The sequence below is a fragment of the Carlito syrichta genome, unplaced genomic scaffold, assembly GCF_000164805.1.
Source record: "Carlito syrichta isolate Samal-C Ts95f unplaced genomic scaffold, Tarsius_syrichta-2.0.1 Scaffold314335, whole genome shotgun sequence".
In the NCBI taxonomy this organism is placed as follows: domain Eukaryota; kingdom Metazoa; phylum Chordata; class Mammalia; order Primates; family Tarsiidae; genus Carlito; species Carlito syrichta.
The window spans coordinates 807273-833733 of NW_007258431.1; the positions used below are offsets into that span (position 1 = coordinate 807273).

Below are 26461 nucleotides of genomic sequence, written 5' to 3' on the forward strand. Positions count from 1 at the left end.
TAACTGTGTTATCTTGAGCAAATTACTTGACCTCTCTGTTCCTCAGTTTCCTCATCTGTAAAATGGCAATAATTATCCTATCTACCTTATATGAAGATTGAATAATATATTTAGCACAATACTTGGCATATAAGTACTCAATAAAGATTAACTATCATTATTGTTACAATTAGTAGTACTATATGCTTTTTGACTTAAAAAAGTACTAACATACTTCCTTCAAATGACTGCTAAGCTCCCACTTAAATAGAAAGTATCTAGGTGCTATGCAGACCAACTCTTAGAGTGTTTGTACATCCAGCTCCAACCAAACATGTTACACCTCAAGAGTGGTTTTAATTTCTACCCCTAGCCCTTTCCCCCTATATCTTATTTTCTTAAGAACTCTAAAGAAATGACTTTTCAGGTTCCCCTTCAATCTGTGATTCAGTGGTCTTGTCTGCTGCTATGCTTACTTAATTCTTTGGAGACCTAGTCTTAGACATGCTGATAATTATTTCAGTAATTCTCATCTTGTCTTAAAGTACATAAGGCAATAACATCAGGCTGAGACTTACTCTGTAAAACTATGTATGAAATCACTTGAGTTGTGTGTGAACTGATTTTTCTCCTGTCTGTATTATTTTAGGAAGACAGTTTACATTGAGATTAGAACATGGGTTCTGGATCCAGACTGCCTAGATTCAAAACCCTGTTTGCCATTACCTAGCTGTATGACCTTTGGCAAGTTACTTAACCTCTGTATGCCTCAGTTTCATAATCTATAAAATGGTGATAATAATAGCTCCTATGTTATAGGGTAATTAGGAGGATTAATGAGTTAATACATGTAAAGTCTTAGAATGATACCTGGCTCATAGTAATCTCTCAGTTAACTCAGCTGTTATTATTATTGTTTCAATTTCCATGTGACATATGGCTCACAGAAAGTTGAATTATGGTTCATCTTTACTCTTAACAACAGTGAAGGACAGCAAATGCAGGGGTGAAAATTTTCCCTAGTGAAATACTGGACAGTGGCAGGTGAAAAGAGCAAAATGCATCTGACAGTACTGATGCCTGATTTTTGTAAATCTGGTGGGGATTGCCACAGAAATTGAAGGTTGGCACCACATTCCAATGCTGCCTACCCTTTTTCTCACCAAGGTCTGAAGAACAGGTTGCCTGCCATCTATAATAGTGTTTGTTAAGTTTTAACCAAATGGTTTAAAACATCTTCCTAATCTCTCTTCAAGATGTAAGGAACCCTTCAAGATGCCTTAAAATGAAAAAAAGCATCAAATAAGCCTCATGGAGCTGTTGCCCGAGGTCACCCATTGATGCCTCATTATTTCAGCTACTTTTCTGTCCCTTAGGAGGTTTCCTACTGAGCCAGCAGAGTTTTCTTTCTCCTTTCTCATCTGGCCTGTCTGTGACCACAGAAAAGGGTTTTGGCATTGATGAAAAACAAATGATACCTAAGATTTCTTAACTTGGCTTCCCCCAGAGAGCACAACTCTGTACTGTCATGGATGCTGAGTCTCTTAGACACATGCTTGTCATGAAGGCAATGTCTGATATAATTATTATATTCCTTTAATGGGAAGTAGAAACTGACCATCTCTGGGCTAAGGTATGGAACTCCCTTTCATCTAACATGGTGTATCATACAGCTGCTGTTCAATAAAGTTAATCTATGGTATTGGCAGGTGAGGAGGTCCCCTTTGGCTTGCAGCTATCTTTCCTGCAAGAATATTTGCTTTGCCAAGCTGGTCAAATAAGAATAATGTTAGTTTTCACACAAAGAGAGGCACCCAACAGAGTCAGGCCTTCTGATTAAAGAGAATTGTTCTATCCCAGTCATCACAGATGAATGCAAGAATGGACCATTAAGGGGCTACTTGTTGAACACTGCTTACTGCTTTCTTTATTTTCCCTTCAATTAAAATTGTCTTAGCAGCCAACTGTGGAGCCTGTGAAGTACTTCATAAAACAAAGAGTCTTTCATTATGTTATGGTGCCTGTACTGTATTAACTGTGCCTACTCCATAATAACAGATTTTGGAAAATATGGACTCATGGACCTTATTCCCATAGCAAAACCTTGCCCATGCTTAAGAAGACAGTTTTCACTGGACCCAATAGGCCAACTCTGATGGAAACAGAAAGAATGAGGTTGAATAGCATAATAGGCCACTATTCTGCAAGCTCCTCAAGGAGGCCTGGACTTGGCTTTGTATGATTTTTACTATCTTCCAAAACAGAGTAAGCTTTCAGTAACAAATAAATTGAGATCCTGAGAGAGCACTATTCATCATCATAGTGGACACTTTACCAAGAGCCAATAATATGTAAACATTGTACCAAATAGACTTAATGTGTCTTCAAAACAATCTTGAATCCTACCCAGTGATGATACTCTGAAGGCTCCTCATGGAGTGTGTCCACACCCAGAGATATCCAGTTAACTCTTCAAGATGCCGTACAAGCTCCCATACTTACAGGGCAGCTAGCAGGTAAATCAGGCCATCCTTTCGAAGGAAGAGTGAGGTGTCATTATTTAGTTTGGACAGGATTGTGATCCTACTTGTATGAATATGGATGAGGTGCTATACAGTATAGATGAAAGGGTTGAAAATTTTGCTGTTATTTATCTCGTGGATATTACAGAAGTATCTGACTGCAACAAAATGTATGAGTTATATGATCCATGTACTGTCATGTTTTTCTTCAGGAACAAACACATCACAGTTGGCTTGGGTACTAGCAACAACAAGATTAACTGAACCATGAAGGACAAACAGGAGATGATCAACATAATAAGAGACCATGCATTGAGGTCCTCACAAAGGTCAAAGCCTGGTCTTGTCTCCGAAGGACTATTCCACAAGATACAGATACTGAGACGCTTGTCATCACAGACTGTGTAGATAAATATTTTGAACTATTTAAAACCTTTGGAAAAGTACATGAAACTCAAAGGCTGGGGGATTTTTGAGATAAGGATTTCATGACCTTAACTAGCTGAAATAAATAAATATACAGTGATAGGAACAATCATTAAAGAAAACATTCCCCATGGAAACTATTAGGAAGGGGCTGAGTGAGACTATTTGTTTATTCATTCATTCATACAAGAAATTTTTACTGAGGCCAGCTGTATGCAAGGTACAGTGTGAAGCCCCAGGGAGAAAGCAGTGAAAAAAAATTCCTGCCCTCATACTGACTCCAGTACTTTTAGAACCCCCCTATTCTCTCCCTAATAAAACCTGTTCTCAGGTATGAGCTGCCTCTTGATGGGCAACAGCTCAAAGGCTTTTCTTTCTTTTCATTCATTTGTTCTTTTATTCATTCTTCCATCCATTAAAAATATATTGAGCTAGATTAAGGGGATCCAAAATGTGCATGACATAGTCCTTGCCTTCAAGCTCATAGTCCAGTGGCAAAGGCATAAAGTAAATATCACTACACTACACCATAGCAAGTATCATAGTAGAAACATTGTAGCAAGTTTCATAGTAGAAGTATTGTTTTAGCCAGTGTGGGATGAGGGGGGATCTGGGTAGATGGTGGTGGTCAGGAAAGGTTCACAGAAGAGGTAGCATTTGAGTTAGGTGTCTAGGAATATATATGAGTGTGTGGGGTTGTGGAGAGAACTAAGAACAATGTAGACAGAGGAAACAGTCCATTAATGAGTAGAAGGTGTGCCAAACTATATATAGTATAGAGCCAATGGTTAACTACTGAGTTACATTACACCATCTCATTCCACAAAGACTCTGAGGCAGTTTATAAGAAAGGCTATTGTGTGCCGGGCTCGGTGGCTCAGCCTGTAATCCCAACACTGTGGGAGGCCAAGGTGAGTGAATTGCCTGAGCCCACGCGTTCGAGACCCGCCTGGGCAACTTGGCAAGACCTCATCTCTACAATAAATCAAAAAATTAGCCGAGCGTGGTAGCGCACGCCTGTAGTTCCAGCTACTTGAAAGGCTGAGGCGGAAGGATCGCCGGAGCCCAGCAGGTTGAGGCTGTGGTGGCCGGAAGCGGCCACTGCCCTCCAGTCTGGGTGACAGAGTGAGACTCCAACTCAAAAAAAAAAAAACAAGAAAGGCTATTGTGTACCAAAAAAGTACAAATAAAATAAATCAACATCTGGGAAAATATAAATGAGAATCTGGTAGGGAGGTTAATTAAAATTCAAATATGTAGGTCAGTCATAGAATCCCACCTAATTCCTAAAGTGGAGCTGCACCTGTGACCAGGTAGCCAAAACAAAAAAGGGAAACCTAATCTGTTATAGAATTTGCATTTTCCATGAAAATAAAATATACCGTCCTCAGGGGAAGTGAAACTTTTCATGGCCCTTAATTATGTGTGTGCGCGACATCCTAGTTCTGAAAGAAATTTTTCACAGGGGATTTCGTATATGAGAGAGCACACTAAGTCAAATAGCTGAATGATCTCAAACATCCAAATACTGATGTGTAGCCCAGAACCAGTCTGCTGCAAAATATAAAAACTAAAAATGTAGTGAATTTTTCCTGAAGCTGAATTTGCTTAGTTTGAAAGGACTGCCCTTTAGTCTGAGATTATAGACTTTGCATTTGGGACTTAAGTGTCCTGTTTTTTATGAACTGTATAATGCTACATTTATGAGTTTCTCTGTTATTTTCCCCCCACTACTTTCCTTGGAAAATTAAGAGGTTGACAACCTTAAATATATGTATGCATATAATTTTATTCATATTCAAAATCCAGAAATCTGGGAACCACAAATATAGTGGGAAATGTCCTCACTAATACTCCTCCAAAGGTGTTCACGACATCCCTGGATGACAGTCGAGGGCATGACTGTGAACCTGTCAAATATTCAAACAAGTCAGTAACACAGTATAAATTAATAGGAAGGAGTAGGGGGGAAATGGGCTAGAAAGGGAGATTTCACAAAACCTTGCAATAAAGGAATAAAGCTCCGTTAGAGAAAATTTGAGATCCGAGTTAAAATGCACTGGGGAGAACCTTTATGAACTGAAATTTTACCACATCTGAAATTTTACCAAATTTTACCACCCAAACCCAGTTTGCTAGCTTGTTTGCCAGGCCCCGCCTCAGCTTTCAACAAGTGTTCAGATGATTTTCTGGGGAAGCAGGACAGATTTGAGAGTCATTGTGCAAAACTTTGGGAACTTGTGCTTCTAAGAGGACTGGTGATAAGTTCAGTCTCATCTTTCTGCTCAGCCAGGCCCTCCTTAGAAGTCTGTGTTCTCTCTTCAGGTTAGCTACATGAAGGGTCTTTTAAATGATCTATATAGAGAAGAAGCAGTGAGGACTGTAGTGGGTTAAAATTTCCCAATATCCAAGCATAATTATCCAGTGAATTTTGTAGAAACTAAATAAATAACAATAATGTTCCAGAAATGTGTAACTGAACTGAAATCATAATTTTCTATAAAATAGCTTAGTTATGCATATAAAATTAGATCCTGTTTGGAACATTTATTTTAGTATAATCTACAGTTGCATTTCAGTGGTTTCACTGTGAGTAAAAACTACCTCTTGGGGTTCGGGGATCTCTGAAACACCTAAAAAATTGGTCTTTTATGGGGCCAGGGGGACTTGGATGGAGAGAAGTCATTAAGTGCAGGCAGAGCCTTTCTGAGAGTGTGAAGAGGCTTCCAAGTCAGCTAGAATCAAAGTCCAGTTCTGAAAATGCAAGCAGTATAGTAATTGTGTCACTGCTACTTTTGCCTACCTCCGTTTCATACATTGCCACAATTTTAACTTCTTTTGTGACCCACAGTTGAAATAATGAATTCTAAAGAGAGGCTCCTAAATAACCTAAAACTGTGGCAATACATGTATCAAATATCTCAGTAGGAAATTCTAGGCATAGAAATAAACAACTCTAAGGTAGCCTCCTATATTCTGACAAAGAGCATCTTTTTTTCCCCTGTGAATCCCTGGACTTTGTGGGAAGCAATGTAAACTAATGGCTAGGAGCATGGTAACTACTGTGTGTCTTTACTATGTTATCTCGATTAGCTTCAATTTCCTCATCTGTAAAATAGAAAATAATAATATTGCCCATCCCTTAGGATTGTTATGAATATTAAGTCAGGTACTGTGTGTAAGACCTGGAATTTCATAAGTGCTCAATGGGTAGCTAGTATTATGAATGCCATTCCCCTCCCCTGCCATGAAAGCAGAGGTTGCATTTTACAGGAAAAAAACCATTGTGAACTGACCTGCCAAAAATTACTGAAGTTTGCACCATAAAATGGCTATGTGTGATGCCTTTATCAGACTTCAAAGATGGGACACCTCTAAGCTTTCTAGGGTTTTGCAGAGAACTGTAGTCTTGATATATCTATTAGCATGTCAGTCATCTGACATTATTCCAGTTGGCCCTTCCATAAAGCAGCAGTACAGTAACAGCAGTTGCTCAAGACTCCCTAGATTGCTCTGGATCCTCCAGGATCCCAAAGCACCTATATAATAATCTGAGAAAAAGCATGGTCAATCCAGCTTGGGTGCTTAGCATACTTTCTGTTTTCATTGCTTGAAAATATTTAACTCTGTTAACCAGTCATTCTGCATTCCAGCCATGCTAGATATTCTCCTTATCTATTGCTGTATAACAAACTACCTTAGGATTTAGTGACTTAAGACACAATAATTGTATTATATTGTAAGATTTTCTGGATGAAGAATTCAGGCAGGATTCAAATGGGGAATTCTTCTGTTCCGTATGGTATCAACTGGGATACCTCAGTTATGGCAGGCTGATTCTAAGACTTCACTCATAGGCATGGCACCTTGATAAGGACAGAAAAAGACTGGACTTGCCTGGATCCTTTTTTCCCATTTACTCTAAGTCCCTTTCCATATGGTCTCTCCAGCACAGTAGTCAGATGTCTTACTCAAAAAGCTCCCATAGCACATGTTCCTAGAGATAAAAAGTAGAACTTGTGTCTCTTTTCAGGCCTGGGCCTGGGAGAGGATACAGTATCCCTTCTGCCATATTCTATTGGTTAAAACAGTTCTAGAGCCCATCCAGATTCAAAGTTGGGGAGGGTATATGGACCCTACCTCTTGATGGGAAGCATATCAAAGAATTTGTATCCACTTTTAATCTACCACACTGGGAGAAAAGAATTGTATGGAATCATTTTGTTGCTTATATGCCATGTTTTTCAACATACCTCTTTTACTTTACTCCTGCAATTAAATCACTAAAACAATTGTCATACTACATTGAGAGACAATGTAGTGATTAATAGGATTAGAATTAGACCAAGCTAGATTTTAATCTGAGGTCTGCCTCTTACTGGCTGTATAAACTTGGGCAAGTAACTAAACCCCTCTGAACCTCAATGTCTTCATCTATAAAATGAAGGAAAACAGAACCTAGCTCACAGATCTATTGCAATGAGGTTATATAAAATGCTTAGCACAGAGCTTAACACGTTGTAACTGTTTGCATGGCTGTTTCCAAACTAGAGTATGAGGCCAAGAATGTTGTCCTACTCATTCCTTCAACCCCAACACCTGACACAGGGCCTGGCATAAAATATTAAATGTGTGAACATATGAATGACTAGGTAGCAGTGCAGAAATGGTATTTGCCTCTATTATAACTCCCTGACTCACATGTGTACAGAGAATGAAAAATAATAATATTGCTAGGTAGGGACCAGGTACGGTGGCTTATGCCTGTAATCCCAGCACTTTGAGAGGCCAGGAGTTTAAGACCAGCTTGGGTAGCATCGCAGGATCCCATCTCTACAAAATAAAATAAATAAAATTGCCAGGTTGAGTAAGCACAAGTTGCTAGGTAAGAGGAAGTCTTAAGGCTATATGAAACATTACCTGAAATCATGTGGTAGAGCCCCAACTCTGAGGAGCAACTAACACAGAATTTGCAGAAAATCCAATGGTCTGGGACTTTAAGAAGTACACGAATCAGAAGAGGAAATACAGATCAATACCTTATGTCTCTTGTTGCAGTGGCTGTGCTAAGAGTCAAGAAGGCTATGGGAAAGGAGTGCTAGAAGAGATGGCAAAAACAAAACAGAACAGGGTATTTGTTATGAAAAGGACCTTGGAGGAATACCTTGGCCTTATCCATAACCCTTTCATATGGTTTTAAGTCTTCAGAAGTATGAATTCCTAATATAAGTGATAATAGTACATACTTGTTAATAGTACTCCTCACATCAGACCAGGGGCCTAGAAAAGGGAGATAATTTCTCTGGTGTTCTATTCCCTGTGTGTTTTGAATTATTGGACTTCTTTGATTTTTCAGGTTCTGCAATACATATATAAGGCTCATAAGTTCATATGGTTTGCTTGGTTGACATTGGGAATCCATGTCCACTTTGGTACTTAATGGTTAAAGATAAACAAAAGAAATAATCATGTGATAAAAACCTTTGAAATGTCATGTACAACCTGCCCTCTAGCAAGCCCTGCTGGGCAATGTAACCTATGGAACTCTTGACATATTGAACAAAAGAAGGAAGGGGAGTTTAACTACTCTGGCTTTAGCCATATGTCATGAATACATTTGCTTTTAAATGAATTTATAAAATATTAATGTAATCATACCAACAACAGAGTGGTGAGCATATCAGTCAGGAGATATATTTATCCCATGTATTTGTTTTTTGTTTGTCTTCACTTATTAGTAGACATTACCTGAAGACAGTCATTTCCTTTTTCAATCAAAGTGGCAGAACTTGTTTAAAGAACTGATATTTCTGTAATCTGTGGTAAGGTAGAGTTGTGAGTGACAGAGCTATATGAATAACAATGAGGAGGCAGGCAGAACAATAAAAGGAAGACAAACATTTCAGCAGGAGGGGAAAATAGATGGATTTGTTTAGTTGGCACGCAGTCTAATCTGATCTTTTCCTAACAAAAATTAACAGTTTGTAAATGGGTAAAATAATGTTAACAATTTCTCCAAAATCTTCAAACGAGGAATAAAATTTTCCAGACATAAATGGCATTCTTAACCACAGTGCTCTTTTTCTATAGCATAGGATGACAGGGTATCAGGTGCCTTAAATTCTCCAAGATTGAAAGAGAAAGCTAGACACCCCCTCAACACACACATATGCCTGCGTAGAGCCTTACTTATAGGAAGTCTATCAGAAATGTTTGTGGAATGTGGGAATGAATGCCTGCATCAGTGAATTTATCAGTTTGGGTCTGCACACTTTGAATAGAAGGAAGGAAACTTACCTATCAGGACTGTCTGTTATGCCAAAGGTCTTTATATCTGTTCTGTTCTTTCATCCTTTGAGCTAAATGTCATTATTTATTCCCACTTTTACCCCCTCAAAAAGGCACATAGATATTAAGCCACTTTCTTCAAGGTCACATAACTACTATATGGAGGACGGTAGAGAGACAAGAACCATAGGAGGGAGGAAGGGAAGGAGGGTGTGTGTGTGTATGTATGTGCATGTGCACATGCATGCACATGCACATGCATATTGGTTGAGATGACATATGAGGGCTAAAAGTGAACATTTTCATAAAAATAAAAATTCCTGGGAGAAATTTTTTTTCTTCTTGAACATTTCCATGGTTTTGACACCTCAGAATGACAGGCATATAAGAGGATGAGGAATGCCCAAGTTTGCTTGGACTGGCTTTGCAATTGGAGATGCCAATATGCCACCTGCCTGCTCATTTGCCCACACACAGGTCTACCTCTTACTGGGCCTGTTGGACTTGAAGTTCTAATTCTGTGGGAATCACAGGTTCTTCCTGCTTTTTTAGGTGTACCTTCTCCAGCATCTTACAGAGCTAGCCAGGGAACTTCAGTGCCACTTTGAGGACATACTTACAAGCATTGCCCCTCTGGCCTGTGGTGAGCATGGTGAAGTCTTGGGGAGTAGAGCCTGCTGCTGCTACTGCAACTGTCCCTGCATTACCAAAATTCCTTATGCAATATGTTCTTTGTTTGCAGGCCACTGTGTGATTCTATAGTGAGGATAGGGTTGGGAGGTAGAGAAACAAAAGAGTAGAGTGTACTCCCTTCTCTCCAAGAACTTGCATTTTGATATAGAGACACAATTTAAGCAATGAAGTCAGTACTGCCCTTATACTCAGAACCACACCTCAGGGGTCCCTGTGCTTTAGAATGCCTATCTTGATGTTTTCTAAACCCCTCCCCTCCCCCAATGCCAAACACTGGCTAGGTAGGCAGTGTCATTAGCGCAGGTGTCCCAAGTCCAAAGCGTGCCCTGCCTGTGTTCTGGTTACAAGAAACAACTTTCTTGAAATTGCCTGAGTTCCCTTCCAGTGTCTGGGACTGACCAGGGCTGGCAGTGACATCTGAGTGAGAAGCCCCAATTATAAACTGGACTCATGTGTATCCCAGTCCCCGTTTCTCCCCTTTGGCGCACTCTCCAATCTTCTATCCCACATGTGTGTCAACTAGATGCCCCAAGAAGCTTCAGGACTCATGGCTATGGAATCCTCCTGAAGTCTTGGTTCCAGGAGACTGGCCTGACAAGTAAACCACTCCAGCTGGCTGGTGTGGTATTTCTTTCATGATATCTCCTGAGATTGTGCCACCAGAATGCTGTTGACACTGATTTGGGGTGAATCCAATTGTGTATATAAATGAGCCCCGCAGAAAATATTTGTTTGAGTGCCCCCACACATTCCAGAAGCATCCATGAATGAAACAAAGGGTGATGAAAAATAAAATTAAGTGGCAACGGGTACAGAGCAGTTTTTAGACACAGATTCAAGAACGAACCAGAATTATCTAGAAGAGCCTCTTCAAAACGGGTGACACTTAAGCCAGGCCTAAAAGCATGGGGAGCATTTGCAGAGGCTCAAATGATTCCAGACAGAACAACTTGAATAAAAGCACAGAGTAGTTATTTGTTGAACCTTCTGTGCTGTGCACTATGCTAAACACATTTTGTTTACTCCTCACAGCTCTCTGTAAGGTAGGTGATATTTACTTTATTTTGTAGATGAGGAAGTAGAAGTTCATCCTGCTGAGCAAATGGTCGAAGTAAAACCCAGATCTGCCTGATCCCAAAAACTCTGTTTTCTTAACACAATGCTGTACTGTAAAAAGAACTAGTGTGCAAGGAGCAGCAAGAAGTCTTGTCAAATTGGAGCAGAGGGTGTGTGTTGGAACTAGTGGAGGCAAGATCAATAGGCAAGGCATAGTCATGCTATCAATGACCTTGGGGGTGAAAATAGAGACTTAAGTAGGTCCTGGCCAGACAAAACAAAAACCCCATCCCAAAAGGAAAATGTACAACTGTAATATTTAAGGCCTGGGAATACTAAGTACCATATTTGTAAAATATTTGCCTCTTAAAAAGACTTTTCGTTTGAAGCTTATGAGGTGCATTCTGCCTTTACTTAGCCTTTCCTGGTTTCATTTATTGTTCTCTCTTTCCTCTCCTTTTTTAGACTTTGATCCTGCTCTTGGAATGATGACTGGAATTCCACCAATAACTCCAATGATGCCTGGTTTGGGAATAGTACCTCCACCAATCCCTCCAGATATGCCAGTAGTGAAAGAGATCATACATTGTAAAAGCTGCACGCTCTTTCCTCCAAATCCAAGTAATATTCTGCTTTTTTCCCACACAATTCACAATGTTTTGGTGTATAAGAAGGTTTTCTTCTTGTTCAAAAGAATACCCAAGGACTTCATAGATGTGTGTACAGAAACTTCACCTAGAAAACAGAAGGCAGGAAAATTTTCTCTTGCTAGGCAAGGCTGAATTTTATGCACAGACCAGTGTACTGGTTGTAGTACAAATGTTACAACATGTTTCTAATGCTGTCTGGTAGGAAATTCAAGTGTGTTAGTACAGAGGGAAGCAAAGCACACAAATAACTCAACACTATCGTTTGCAGTCTTTCCTTTTCATAACTGGCCCACGTGCTGGCGATGGCAGAGATAGTACGTTCCAAGTCTGCCTGAGGCACATGTGACTATACCTTTGGTGCTAAGGATCTTCCACTGCTACTAGCTAGTCAAACATCACTTGAACTACTGCTGTTAAACTGATGGGCTGCAATACACACTGAGGTGTGGTTCAACTTATTGGAAGGGCAAAAAGGAATATTGAGAATAAGTCCAACTACTTGTAGCCATCCAGTCAATGCATTTCATATGGAAATGATCTGGAGGTCTTTCTTGTCAGTAATAGATAGGTTTCTCCCTAGACTTGCTTTAAAACATCTGTAAAGATATGGTAGCCATATTTCAAATAAAATGTGGCAGCAATAATAATAGACTCAAACTTTTTTCCAGATTCTTTTGGGGTTTTATATACTTTAAATGGTCCTTCTGCACATGACCCAAGACTTATTAATTATTTTTCCAAAGTTCTCGTGGTACTAGGTGTTATACCAAGGCAGCCACTGCTGCAGTACAAAGATTAGAGTTGTTTGTTAAGGGATACACGCTCTCAGGGGTTTAGGTCATAGATCAAATGACCTCGCCTTAACAGGGTAAATATGAACCTGTGACATGTGACTTCAGACAAATATTTCATCTCCTACCTTAAATAGGAATAAGTTAATCATGGAATGAGGCCTTGGCAGGGACCCACATTCTACTTAGTATAACTGAGGGGATTTTAGAATCAGTTAGGGCTGGCTGGACAGATTATCTTGGCCCCTTCTGCTAGTTAAAAAAATATATATGTTAATACTTTCTTCTGGTTTTAGACTTGGTTGTCAACAGGGGACATCCAAGACCAATAAGAAATCTAGAAGACCAACATCTCAGAGTATTGGTAGAAGAGCTAGCATGTCACAAGGAGAATTAGGGAATGAAGACTAAGATGGCCCCTGTAGGTCTTACTTGTCAGCTCAAATGGCCATTCCTGGATTTGTGACTAGTGCTTAGGTGAGCAACACTGTTGTGTCTGTCTCTTCCTCTTATTTCCTCTGTGTCCACAAATGCATGATGGCCCTCTTTACCTTTCTTTTACTGTGTTGCTGTCGGATTAGACAAAGCCATGCATTCCTGATAGTATTCTTTTTTTCATCAAAAGCCATGAATTTAGGCATCGCCAGTATTAAAATATCTTGTTTATTAAAAAAGTAGAATCCTACTGATTTAATAACCATCTGTTTATCGAATAATCAGCCTGTACTAGGCTTTCATTGTCTCTATCAAGTCTAAGCTAACAGGATGGCTTATAACTTGCAATGTACAGATTGGGTGTAGTAGTTGAATTTACAAGATGTTCAGTTTCTAAAATTCTAAAGAATGGCACAGATGCCTCATTTATGACATACAGACCACATTGTTGAGCAGTCTTTAAATGAATCTAGAAATATATGGCTTAAAAAGGCTCTAACTTTTTATTGCCTCTAATAAAAAAAAAAAGAGAGACTGACATCTCTCACATACATTTGTTATCTTTCCCCACCTGTAGCCACACCTTCCCAATTCTGAGTTAGAGGGGACACAGAATGAGAGGGTAACACTTTACCTTCACAGCTCAGTCCTTTAGTTCTTCATCCTTGTATTAAGAATGTTGACATGGGCCGAGCACAGTGGCTCAAGCCTGTAATCCCAGCACTTTGGGAGGCTGAGATGAGAGGATTGCCTGAGCTCAGGGGTTAGAGACCAGCCTGGGCAACTTGGCAAGACCTTGTCTCTACAATAAATTTTTTAAAAATTAGCCAGGCATGGTAGCGCATGCCTGTAGTTCTGTCTATTTGGAAGGCTGAGACAAAAGGATCTCCAGAGTCCAGCAGGTCAACACTGCAGTGACCATGAGCATGCCACTGCACTCCAGTCTGAGTGACAGTGAGACTCCAACTCAAAAAGTAAAAAATAAAAATAAGCCGGACGTGGTAGCATACACCTATAGTTTCAGTTACTCAGACAGCTGAGGCGGAAGGATCGCCTGAGCCCAGCAGGTCGAGGCTGTGGTGGCTGTGAGCATGCCACTGCACTCCATCCTGGGCAACAGAGTGAGAATCCGACTCAAAAAAAAAAAAAAAAAAAGAATGCTGATGGGTCAATTAGTGCCAGTAAAGTGGTAGCTTCTGGGAAGGGACCTTGCCTTGGAATAGAATTCAAACATAACACTCTTGACACAGTGTAAAGTAAACTGGTGTTCTGTTTGCTTTTTAGAACTTGAGTTTTGTCAAAAGGAGGCTTGGATTACTTAGGTGAGGAAGACACTAATGGAAGTGCCTCCCTGAGTTCTCTGCTGAAAACATGACAGAAGTGCCATTATGTTAGTCCCCAGGCTTTGCTTTGTAAAGGTGAAGTGGGAAGAGCAGGTTAGGACAGGAAGAACAGGATTTTGATGTGTCAATCCCTTATCTTTTCCATAGCCCACCAACCCTGCCTGATATGAAGTCTTGATTATAAACCCTACTCCTTAGTGCTGCCTGTCTGTAGTATATTCTCTTGCACTCAGTGGCCTGGAACTTCTGAAGTTCCTCTCAGCAAGAAGTTCTTATAATGCAGGGACTTCTGCAGTTTCTTTATTCACTATCCAATTTGCTTCTAAGTCTTGTTGCTTTCTGAGAAAGTATCTTGGCTATCAATTCTTTCCCCTCTGTCCCACCTGACACTTCATTCAAGTGCTTGTCACATATACGGGACCATAAAACTATCCTGGGGCTCCCATTGCCCACAGATTCATAGTCTAACTACTAACCTCAGAAACCTTCCACTGGTCTGCTCTGTGTGACTGTCTTCAATCCATCGTTTCTACTTGCCACATGCCTGCCCTCTGGTCAGGTTCAACTCTTCCTGACCTTAGACTCCTCACACTATCCTCCAACTCAACTTCAAGCATATCCTCTCCTGGAACACTTCCACATGGAAGGTACTGGAATTAAAACCATGGTCAATCACTCTCATGCATTTCCACTTAAATAATGGGTGCTAAATCCAATGGATACTTTTTGGTCCTTAAATTACTTTATCTCACTTTATCTCTCTCTTATATTTAGTACTATTGACTCCTTTGTTCTTAAAACCTTACATCGTTTTAAAGTGTAAGAATAGCTGAGACCACCCAGACAGATTATATAAATCAAGAAGTGAAGAAAATCAATATAGCACCCTGAGGAATTCCAACACTTCAAAATTTAATACTTTGCATTTCTGTACATCCCCTCACAATAGAAGTTCTCAAAATATAATCTACATTAGCTGTTTCCAATTTTTCTCCTTGTCTTTCTGAAATCCCCTTCATTTGTGTTTTTGTCCCACCCCTCTATCAAAATGCCCATTGTTGAAGAACACTAATGACCTTACAGTGCTAAATCCAGTGGTCCATTCTCAACTCTATTCCTAATTGACCTAATGACAGTTATGACACAGTTGATTACTCCCTACTCTTTGCTACACTCTTTACTTGGCTTCCAGGACACCATACTGTTGGTTTTCCTCCTTCCTCACTGGTTGCCCCAGTCTCTTCTGCTGATAACTTTCTGTTTCCCTGACTTATCACTGGAGAGCCCATGGCCCAGCCCTTGGACCTCTTCTCTGTCTATACTCATACTGTTCATGAGCTCATCCAATCTCATGGCTTAAAAAGCTATCTATTGTATATAACAATGATACCCAAATGTATATTTCTAGTTCAAACTTATCTTCTGAATCCCAAACTCATACCCAACTGCCTACTTGATATCTCCACTAAAAAGTCAATAGACATCTCCAACTTTATATGTTCAAAGTTAAACTAGTATTTGCCCCCCCAACCCTGCTCCACTAGCATCCTTCCCCATCTCAGGTAGTGGCAACTGCATCCTTTCAGTTGTCAGCCCCAAACTTAGGGGTCATTCTTGCCTACTTTATTTTCTTCATACAGAATATTTAATCTGTTAGAAAATTGTGTTAATCTGCCTTGAAATATATATCTAGAATTCTCCTACTGTCACAATAACCACTGCTGTGATTCAATTTATATCTGCCATGACTCAATTCCTGAACTTTGGTAATAGCCTTCTAATCAGTTTTCTTCCTTCACTCTTTCCCCCTACAGTCTATTCTCAACAGAATAGGCAGAATGATCACCTTTTTTTTTTTGAGTTGATGTCTCACTCCATTGTCCAGGCTGGAGTGCAGTGGCACACTCACGGCCACGCCGGCGTCAACCTGCTGGGGTCAGGCAATCCTTCCACTTCAGCCTCCCAAGTAGCCGGAACTACAGGCACATGCTACCACGCCTGGCTAATTTTTTGATTTACTGTAGAGATGAAGTCTTGCCAAGTTGATCAAGCTGTTCTCAAACCTGTGGGCTCAGGCAATCCCCTCACCTTGGCCTCCCAAAGTGCTGGGATTACAGGCTTGAACCACCGTGCCCAGTCATGATCCCCTTTTAAAACCTAAGTCAGATCATGTCACTCCTCTACTCAGAATTCTTTATTAATTTCCATCTCACTCATAATAAAGACCAATGTCCTTTTAATGACATAGGAAGTCTTATTTGATCTGTACCTTCCCCCATGTTCTCTCTTTCACTTTATCTCCTACTCTCCTCCCCATCATTCACACTGCTCCAGTCACATTGACCTTCATGTTGTTCTGTGAACACACCAGGTACTCTCCTATCATAGGGCCTTTGCACTAGCTCTTCCCTCTGCCTAGAATACTCTTTTCCTACATATCTGCATAGCTAACTCTGTCACCTCTTTTAAGTCTTTGCTCAAATGTCACTTTCTTAGTGACCCTTGATAACCTATTTAAAGTACAACTCTCCCTGTTACATTCCCAGTCCTACTCACCTTTTCTAGTTTTTACATAACTCATATTACCTTTTAACAAACTACATAACTTGTAGAATACAAACCCCACAAAGGTGGGGACATTTTTGTTATTTTTGTTATATTTTTACTGATATATCCCCAGTACTTACAAAAGTATCTGACATATAGTAGGTGTTCAGTAAATATATGATGAATGATGGAGGAAGGGATATATGGATAAATGGATGGTGACAGAAGGAAGGGTCAGAGGTCTAGAAAGCAAACCAAGAGAGTATGGGGTAATTGCTACCACATGCTGAAGACTTCCAGATCTATTTCTTTCATCTACATCTGTCTTCTGAGCTTCAGACACATATAGCCAACTACCTATTAAGCTTTTTTAGGTGAATCTACATCAGTTGTACAAAAACTGGCATTACGGTATAGTGGACAGACTACCAAATTATAAATCAAGAGAACCGTGTTCTACTCCCAGCTCTGTCACTGACTAACTGTGGGATAATCATATGACCTCCTTGGAGCTCAAATTCCTTGTCTGTAAAGCAAGAATATTTAGTTAGAACATCCTAGATACTACCAACACTTTATCTAGCTCTAAAATTGTGATTCTCTACTTTAAAAATGTATCTGCCATAATAATGATTTACATAGGTGAAAATCCCTCAAAATGTATTAGGAAAAGCAAGAGCAAATTGATATGTAGCACATAAAGCTTTGTACCAACACTGGAGCCAGCAGTATAGCATAATGGTTAAGTGTTCAAGCACTGAAGTGACACAGGCCTGGTTTCATATCCCAGCTCTCTACTTCTAAATAGCCATGAGCTCTTTGGTAAATATCTTAACCTCTCTGATGTAGACTAGACAGAATCAGACCTGGTCGAAAAATGCAATGGATCAAACTAGACTAGAACAGACCAAGCACCAGTCTCCAAAAGATAAATGGTGTGTGAGTACCCCATTGTTCTAGAAGCAATATCTTCTGAGTCCCAGGAGTTAGAGATATAGAAGGAGGAAAAAAAAGCTTTTTGGAACATATTTTCCCCCACAGGGAGTCTCTCAGAGATTTATTGAATTCCCAATTAGTGGTTCTCGGTAGTTAGAAAAGAATGCAGCACCATCTCTCCAGAGAAGTCAATTTTGCCAAGATTTTTCACTTCAGCAGCTAGACCTCGTGTATGGAGAGGTTACATTTTGAGTCTACTGGGAAGTAACAGTGAGAGGGGGAATAAATGTGGAATATCATATGCTATCTGTGTCCAGGCACATGGGGAAAATACCCAGGTGCCAGGAAAGAACAAGAATAGTTTTTGTTGTTGTTTTGTTTTGTTAATTTTATTTACCATATTAAAATAGGCAGACCCCGTTTTGGCTCTCGTGGCTGGATTCTATAGAGAATTAGAGATAGTAGGTAAATTGAGCATTAACAAAAAATCACTAGCCTTCTGATTTTTCCAGTCAGCTGGGATTACACTAAAATGCATCTGACCCCTGCTGATTGTCCAGAGGGCCTTCAATCTTGAGCTGTCTAATAAAATCAACTTAAAGACTTTGCAGTATATAATTTCTGGCAAGCCAGCTGAGTGGCCTGTGGTGCTCCTTTGAAAAGCAAGATGCAAAAAAAAAAGTTAAGTTAGAAATTCAACTATATTTAAAGAAAGAAAGAAAAGCAAGATGCAAGTGGTTTATAGGGTCCGCTGTGCTGCTTCCTGCCTCATTTCTCAAAGATCAGCATTGACTCTGATCCTAATGCTGATTGCCCCAGCATAGCTCCCCAGAGTGGATGCTTGGGTCTAATTAGAATTGCTAGAAGCTCCTCCTTTTCCATTACCAGAGATTAGAGTTCTTTATATTCCCAGTTATCTTGAATCTTTTTTTACATGGAAGGTTTCTTTGTCTCCATCCTGAGTGGTGATTGGAGTGCTACAGAGCTTAGCACATTACCTGATTAATAGGTGGGCTTTGAATTTGGTCTCCTATGGGGTTCTCATTGCTGTGCCCTAATCACTGTATTTCAGTGGGATTAGAAAATCAGGCCCAGGCTACAAAGTGCTTTGAGCTGTTAATTAAGGAACAGGTACTATCCATAAGGAAGATAGTACAGCCCCATTGCCTTGCTTGATGGTATTCACCTAAATTTCAGCAAATGCTATCAAAGTGGCTTTCTACATTTACCCAAGGAAAATAAATAAATCCCCAGCCTTCATGGCATTACTCTTAGTGGCTTTTATGCTCTTTTACTTAGCAGATAGTCACTGCAGAAGAATCACAGCACCTAAATGGAGTGATTACTTCATCGCAGAATTTTTTAAATCCCACAAATGTAGCTAGAGGAAGGAACTTTTGCATTTTCAGTATTACATATAACTGTGGCAGTATCCAAATACTCCTTACAGTCTCTCAGTAGACCTAAAGGTAGACTGAGATAAACTCAATGTAGAAAGGTGATTATTTGCTTCACAAAAGGATTCTTTACCATTTAATTCTCCTAAATAGTAAACTTCAGAAGCCTTTTTAATCTAAAGCAGGATTTCATTCCAAAGCCTTTGATTTAAAAGCATAGCTCTAACTCTACTTTCTTTCTTTCTTTCTTTCTTTCTTTCTTTCTTTCTTTCTTTCTTTCTTTCTTTCTTTCTTTCTTTCTTTCTTTTTTAAGTGAGAAAGGAGGATTTATTGAGAGAACAGAAAAGCTCCCACAGTGGGAGGGGACCCAAAAGGGTTGCCCTACAGATATTCTTGAAAATTATTTACATGTGTCTTCGCAGCTCTAGATTTCTCTATCCATAAGAGTGATTCCTTCTCAAACCCAGCCTAAAGATCTGGGTAAAGCAAGAGAACTGGGAGTTTAGAAGTTCCAGTCTTAGCTACCATTCTGTTCCAGACTTCTGTTAGGACTTTAGAAAGTTTCAGATTGGGAATTAAGAAACCTGGGTTCTATAATAATAAGTAATAATAACAACATAATGGATACTACTTATTGGACATTGTACCACATGCAATATAGATGGTATAGTATAAATTATCCTACAATAACCCTTGTAAGCTGGGGAATAGTATCCCTATTGTAAAGATGATAAAAGGAGCTTTTAGAGGTTATGTAATTTTCCCAAGGTCGTACAGATAGTAATGAAGTTAAGATTTAAACCTAAGTTTACCTACTTCAAGTTCATGTTTCTTCTCTTTCTATCTAATGTAGTAACCTTGAATGAAACACTTAAACTCACTCAGCTGAGGTTTTTCCTCTATAATATCAAAATTTTAGATTAAGTCAGTGATTTTTCAGCCCTAGCTACGCATAGAAACTGCCCAAGGAACTTAAAAAACAACAAAACTAATGTAGAGGCTGCATCTCAGACTAATTAAATTAGACTCAACTGGGGTGGGGCCTAGACATTATTTAACTTCCAGATTGAATCTAATGTGTTGCCAGAGTTAAGAATCACTGGACGTGTGACTGCCAGAATCCCTTCCAGTTCTTAAAAACTTAAAAGCATATCTCAAGTAATTACGAACCTCATCTTCCCCCTTTGAGCTAAAACTACAACCTCTCCAATAGCCATGACTAAGACATTTCAGAATCCTGCTCACTAGGTTATTTTCTCTTTCCTTCTAAACCTCTCATGTGGAACAAATAACCGATACAATGAGCTCTTGAAATTACAGACTTTTAAAAATTGACAAAGTTTATAAGTTCTCTAAATCTCTCTACCCCTTTTATTGACTAAATCATGGGAAAGAGGGCATCATGAGAAACTGATTATTTGTAGTCATACCAATAAGACAGAGAGTAGTAGCCAAGTGAGGAACCTAGAGATGTTGATACCCAAGGAAGCTCCCAAATCAACTGCTTGCCAACTTGGATAAGAGTCAGGTTGGGGGCCTTAGCCTAATCTATGAGCAAGACTCATTTATTTTTGCATGTGAGTTATAATCACTGGTTGTTGAGCTCTCCAAATCTTGAGCTGGGAGAATTGTTGTTAAGAGCTGAATGGAAAGAACGGATTACACAAAATAAATCCTTACAGATACAAAAGCAACACTAGAAAACCCGTGACCATCATGCTTTGTTTTGTTGGGCTATGAACTGTAGGAGTTTGCTCGGAAAATGCTTTGATACACACAAATAACAACAGGGAGCTAGCAGATAGAACAGGCTTTATGTGTAAGATGAGTGCATATTTTTTTGAAGCAGAGAATCATCTCATTAAGAAGGTTTTTAATGACTCTCTATGGCCAAATTTATCTCACTTTAGTTAATGATTTCCCAAACGAGCTTACTTTCTCTGCTGTCTTTCATACTTCCTTCTAAATGCTGGAAGACTGCCTCTGGACCTCACCTCTCCAGCAAAGAATTTGAGGAAGAACTCACTGGCATAAAAAAACAAAAATCATAAAAGGAATGGTTTGTACTCTGACTTAGTTAAACCAAATCATTCTGACAACTGTAAACATTGATGTAAATATTCACCCCATCTTTGTCACATTAATCTTGAAACAGTTCTTTCAGTAAGCATGAACAGGGAGAATATAGTAACTACAATCTGAATTAAACAAACCTTTTCTCTCTGGGACCTTGGTTCTGAGAACTCTGGAAAATAAAGTTTAAACTGAGTGGGATTTTCTCCCACTAACTTCTTAATAAACATGACTGAAAATTTGGAATAGCTGGATTGTCACAAAAAAGTAAGGAACAGAAATGAAGAGCTCTGGATGGGACAGACAGACAGGCCTGGGTCCTTATCCTCTATATATCATGATCACCAAACCACTGAATAAAATGATTTTTAGGTTCATGCAGTCAATTTTCTGTGGAGCAGAGGTGAGCACCTCAGAGACCACATACTTCTGACATTTTCAGGCAAAAGTTTGATGGGGAAAGTAGGGAAACATGAGGTTTCAAAGAGGTCTGTCCCAAGCAAACATTTTAATTTCAAATGTTTTTGCCCTTACACTTAGATCTTCCACCTCCTGCAACCCGAGAAAGACCACCAGGATGCAAAACGGTGTTTGTGGGCGGCCTGCCTGAAAATGGGACAGAGCAAATAATCGTGGAAGTGTTTGAACAATGTGGAGAGATCATTGCTATTCGGAAGAGCAAAAAGAATTTCTGTCACATTCGCTTTACTGAGGAGTATATGGTGGACAAAGCCCTTTATCTGTCTGGTAGGTGTTTAGTTGTGAGGATTGTGCCCACAAGGCACAATTCAGAGACTGGATATCAGGGTATTTGTATCCATAGCAGCTAAAGTTTGAACTTAATGTTACCCTTTCTTGTCTTTGGCAATGGAAAGCGCATGTTCCCACCCAACTTCTTCCTTTAAATCTCTTTAGTAGCTTCCAATTGTCTGTAAGATAACTTCAAATTCCTTGCAGGTGGTATCTCATGACTTGATTATGTGCTCTACCACTCAGTGTCACCTCCCAGTCCTTCCCTTATATACTGTGTCCCAACCACACTAAATGAAGTCTAGTTCCCACTATGTGCCTAGTATTTTAGGCCTATTCCTCTGACTAGAATCACCTTTTCTACCCCTATCCACCACACACACACATCTTCATGTCCTAAAGTTCCAGTTCAAGCACAGCATCCTCTAGAAAGCTTTCTCTGACTTATCTCTCTACTCTGCTCTGGGCTGGTGTATGCACCCTGTCCTCTGTGCTTCAGCAGCACCCGGTGCTTCTTCCCAACATGACATCCATTGCACCAAGCTAGTACTATCTCTTTCCACATCCATCTCTCCCACCAGAGTGTGAACTCCTTAAGAGTTCATTGAATCCCCAACACCTAGCACATAACCTGACACAAAAGTAGATGCTCAAAAATAGTTAGGGAAGTCAGTTATCAAATATTTATTGACTGCTGGCAAAATGCTAGGTTGCTGGGGATATGGGAAAGACTGAGACAGACTTCCCGTCATTAAGGTATTACATTCTGGAAATGACAAAACATTTTATATATATATATGAACATACATTTATATATACATGCAATAAAGAAGTTAATTTCAGTACTAATAAGTGCTCTGAAGAAGATTTTAAAAGGCTATTGTATTCAGAGACAGTAGAAAAGGAAGTCTACTCTAACAGTTGAACTGAGACTTGGATTATGTAAGAAGAGCTTGCCATGTGAACATCTTGGGAAGGTGCATCCCAAAATAAGGAACAGCAAGGCAAAGGCCCTGAGATGAAAATGGATTTGGCATGTTCAAACTGAGGATAGAAGGTTAGTATGACTGGAGCATAGTGAATGAGTGAAGGGTGGAGGGAAATGAAGTCTGAGAGGTGTGCAATACCAAATCTTGCTGGGTCTTATAAACTATAATAAAGAATTTTATTCTGGTAGCCACTATAGTATTTTAAGGAACAGAGTGACATGGTCTGATTTACATTTTAGAAGCATTACTCCTGGGCAGAAATATACTGAGAGGTATGGGCAAGTGTAGTGACTAGGAACTAAGTTATCAACTGTAACATTAGTCTAATGCAGAAGTTCCAGTCACTTATATAGTACTGTGGTTGGAATATAGATAGTAAGAATTACTTTGCATAAAATGTCCTGTTCATGGTGAAAATTCAGATTTGGGGTGTGTCTTAGTCCATTTTTTACTGTTTGAAACAGAATACCTGAAACTGGATAATTTATAAAGAAAAATAATTTATTTCTTACAGTTATGGAGTCTAGGAAATCCAGGGTCTAGGGGATACATCTGGTGAGGGCTTTCTTGCTAGTGGGGTCTCTCTGTAGAGTCCTGAGGTAGCCCAGGACATCACATGGTGAGGGAGCCAAGCATGCTAACATGCTAGCTCAGGTCTCGCCTCTTATAAAGCCACCAGTCCTATCCCCATGATAGCCCATTAATTCATGGGTGGATTAATCCATTCAGGAGGGTGGAGCCCTCATGACACCATCACCTTTTAAAGGCCCCACCTCTCAATACTTCTACATTGGGAATTAAATTTCAACTTCGGTTTTAGGGAAGACAAGTATTCAAACACATAGCAGGGCAACTGAGTCATGAGTATTGTAAAGTGAAGCCTCTTTTGCCTTTTGAGTTGGTCTTAAGATAAAGTTCCAAAGCTGATCTTTGGTTTATTTTAAATCGATATTGTTTTTTGTGGGGAAATGGACAAATATGCCAGAAGGAAGAAGACAGAGTAATTGGAAAGGGCTTAGAACAATTAACTGCTTCCCTGCCTAAGAGTAATGGTTTGGAAGAATTGAGTACTAGACGTTTTATGATGACAGCATGTTTATTCATATAACAGATGCTTATTGGGCACCTCCTTTGTATAAACTGCTGTTGTAGATGCAGAGTAGAAAATGAGTAAAACCCAGTTCTTCCCTTTAATGAATGTAAGATTAATATGCAGTCATACATTCATTTATTAAAGAAAAAAATTATTTAGTGCTAGGCATTACTTAAGACACTGATAAGACACACTCACTGTTAATAATAATAAAAGATTAAAAGCTATGAATGCCATGGAGGAGAAGTGAGGGAGGAAGGGGGGAAGGAGAATGAGATTATTTCTGACTCCTAGCTGGGGGTGTCAAGGAAGATAGCTTTTCTACCAAGTCTTTGACAAAGAGAAAACATTTGTTTGTGAACAGTGAGGGTAGACACAGCATGAGCAAAGGTACAAAGGTGGTGAGCTTTGGAAAACATTCAGGAAACAGTGAGTAGTGAATTGTGTATTAAGTAGACATAAAAGGAGGAGGGAACACATCAGTTGTTAGCAGATTCTGAAAGGCTTAACAGTGGGTCTTTATTCCTCAGGTAATAGGGAATTGTTGAAGAAATTTTTGAACAAGGAAGATAATTGTTTCTGAAAGATTAATTCGACAGCTTTGTGTAAAACAGTATTAGAGGAGAAGGAGAGGAGGTCAGTTAAAAGCCTGTTGCAATAGGTCAGGGAAAAGGTAATGAGGATTTGAAAAAGTAGGCTAGTAACATGGGGAAGGAGAGGAGGAGGTAGATGCAAAATACTCTTATTACAGTTGTTAAGTGCTGTAGAATGTAACTCCAACGATTCAACAGCACTTAGCAATGATAACAGACCATTTCACAATAGACTATTTTAATAAGAACATAAAGGTCTCAGAAAACTCTGCATAGCTTTACATAAAAGATGATACATTTCTCAGAAAGCATCCATTTGTTAACAGCCACCTCCTAGAAACATTCTTAGGACTGCCAAAGGAAAGGGGATCTGGTCAGTGATATGAAAGTAACTAAATTTGGCCCTTTAAAGTTGGACTTAGCCCTTGAAAGAGCACAAGTGCTAGCAATCTCCTGAATAGTGTGGCTGTTATCTCACACTGTAAAAGAAAGCAGCTAAAACAAACAAAAATTCCTTATAAAGGAGGGTAGAAACTGGGGAGATAATCATTTTTTTACATTGGAGTTGGAACACCTTTGGGAGCTGGTACTGTTCACAGTGTACCCACCCCATAGCATAGCATCTTCAGTGGGGTTTATATAGATAGAGCTTTCATATCATTCTGTTCTTTGATCGTCTCTGCAGTCTGGGAGAATAGGCAAGGCAATTATTAGTGGTCCTATTTTGTTGATGGCTCAGATGGTTAAATAAGATGAATGGATGTACAAGTGCGTTGTAAACTCTAAAGGGCCCTAGAAACGTTTGCTTGTGCAAACTTTCTTTAAAAATGTGTGGCAGTTTTGTATTACTAAGTAATATTTTCATAACAGTTTTATTGAGTTATAATAATTAACATCCAAAGACCTTCACATATTTCAAAAATATAATTATATAATATTCTATATATGTATACAGATGTGAAATCATCACCAACAATCAAAATAATGAATATGTCCACCACTCCCAAAAGCTTGCTTCATACCCCTTTTATAATTCTGTCCTCCTATCCCTCCCCGCTTCCCCACAGCCAACCATTTACCTGTTCTCTATCAGATTAGTGTGCATTTTCTAAATCTTTATATAAATGGAATCATACATTATGTATACTTGTCTTCCCTTTGTATAGATGCAAACTTCCATTGGTGTAATTTTCCCTGTGCTTGAATTTCCTTTAACATTTTTTGTAGTGCAGGTCTTTTCCTGATGAATTATTTCAGCAGTTTTTGAAAAAGATTTTATTTCACCTTTCTTTGTGAAAGATATTTTTCTGAGCATAAAATTCTATGTTCCAGCTTCCCCCTGCCCAAGATGTTCGACTAATTTCTTGCTTGTATTGTATCCAACAAAAAATATCATGTTATCCTTATCTTCATTTCTCTGTACATAATATATCTTTTGTCTATGGCTGCTTTTAATGTATTTTTTATTGCTGGTATTGGGCAACTTGATTATGAATGCCTTGGTGTAATTTTCTTCATGTTTCTCATGCTTAGGGTTCATTGAACTCTTGGATCTGTGAGATTTCATCACATTTAGAAATTGTTTTCCCCTCATTTCTTGAAATATGTTTTTTTGTTTCTACCCCTCTCCCCTCTCATTCAGTGCTCCAATTAGGCATATATTAAGCCCCTTGAAATTGTTTCACTGGTACTCTGTTCTTTTTTTCAGTCTTTTTCTTTATGTTATAGATAGTTTATATTGCTATGTCTTCAATTCATTATTTTTAAAATTATAGATTCAAGGGTACATGTTCAGATTTGTTATATGGCTGTATTACATAGTAGTGAGGTTTGGGCTTCTAGTGTACCCATCAACCAAATAGTGAACATTTTACCCAATAGGTAATATTTCAACCTTCAC

The 26461-nt window shown here is 39.2% G+C and overlaps 1 protein-coding gene and 1 pseudogene across 1 annotated transcript in view; both read left to right on the forward strand.

Annotated features, from left to right (window-relative positions):
- The window catches only part of ENOX2 (ecto-NOX disulfide-thiol exchanger 2), a 295559-nt gene that overhangs the window by 209617 nt on the left and 59481 nt on the right, over positions 1-26461 (forward strand). Inside the window, exons 4-5 of the mRNA XM_008071461.2 lie at positions 11430-11585; positions 21677-21883. Of these exons, the coding sequence (XP_008069652.1) occupies positions 11430-11585; positions 21677-21883 (363 nt within the window). The remainder of the gene's footprint in view (positions 1-11429; positions 11586-21676; positions 21884-26461) is intronic.
- LOC110596810 lies at positions 2457-2883 on the forward strand (annotated as a pseudogene).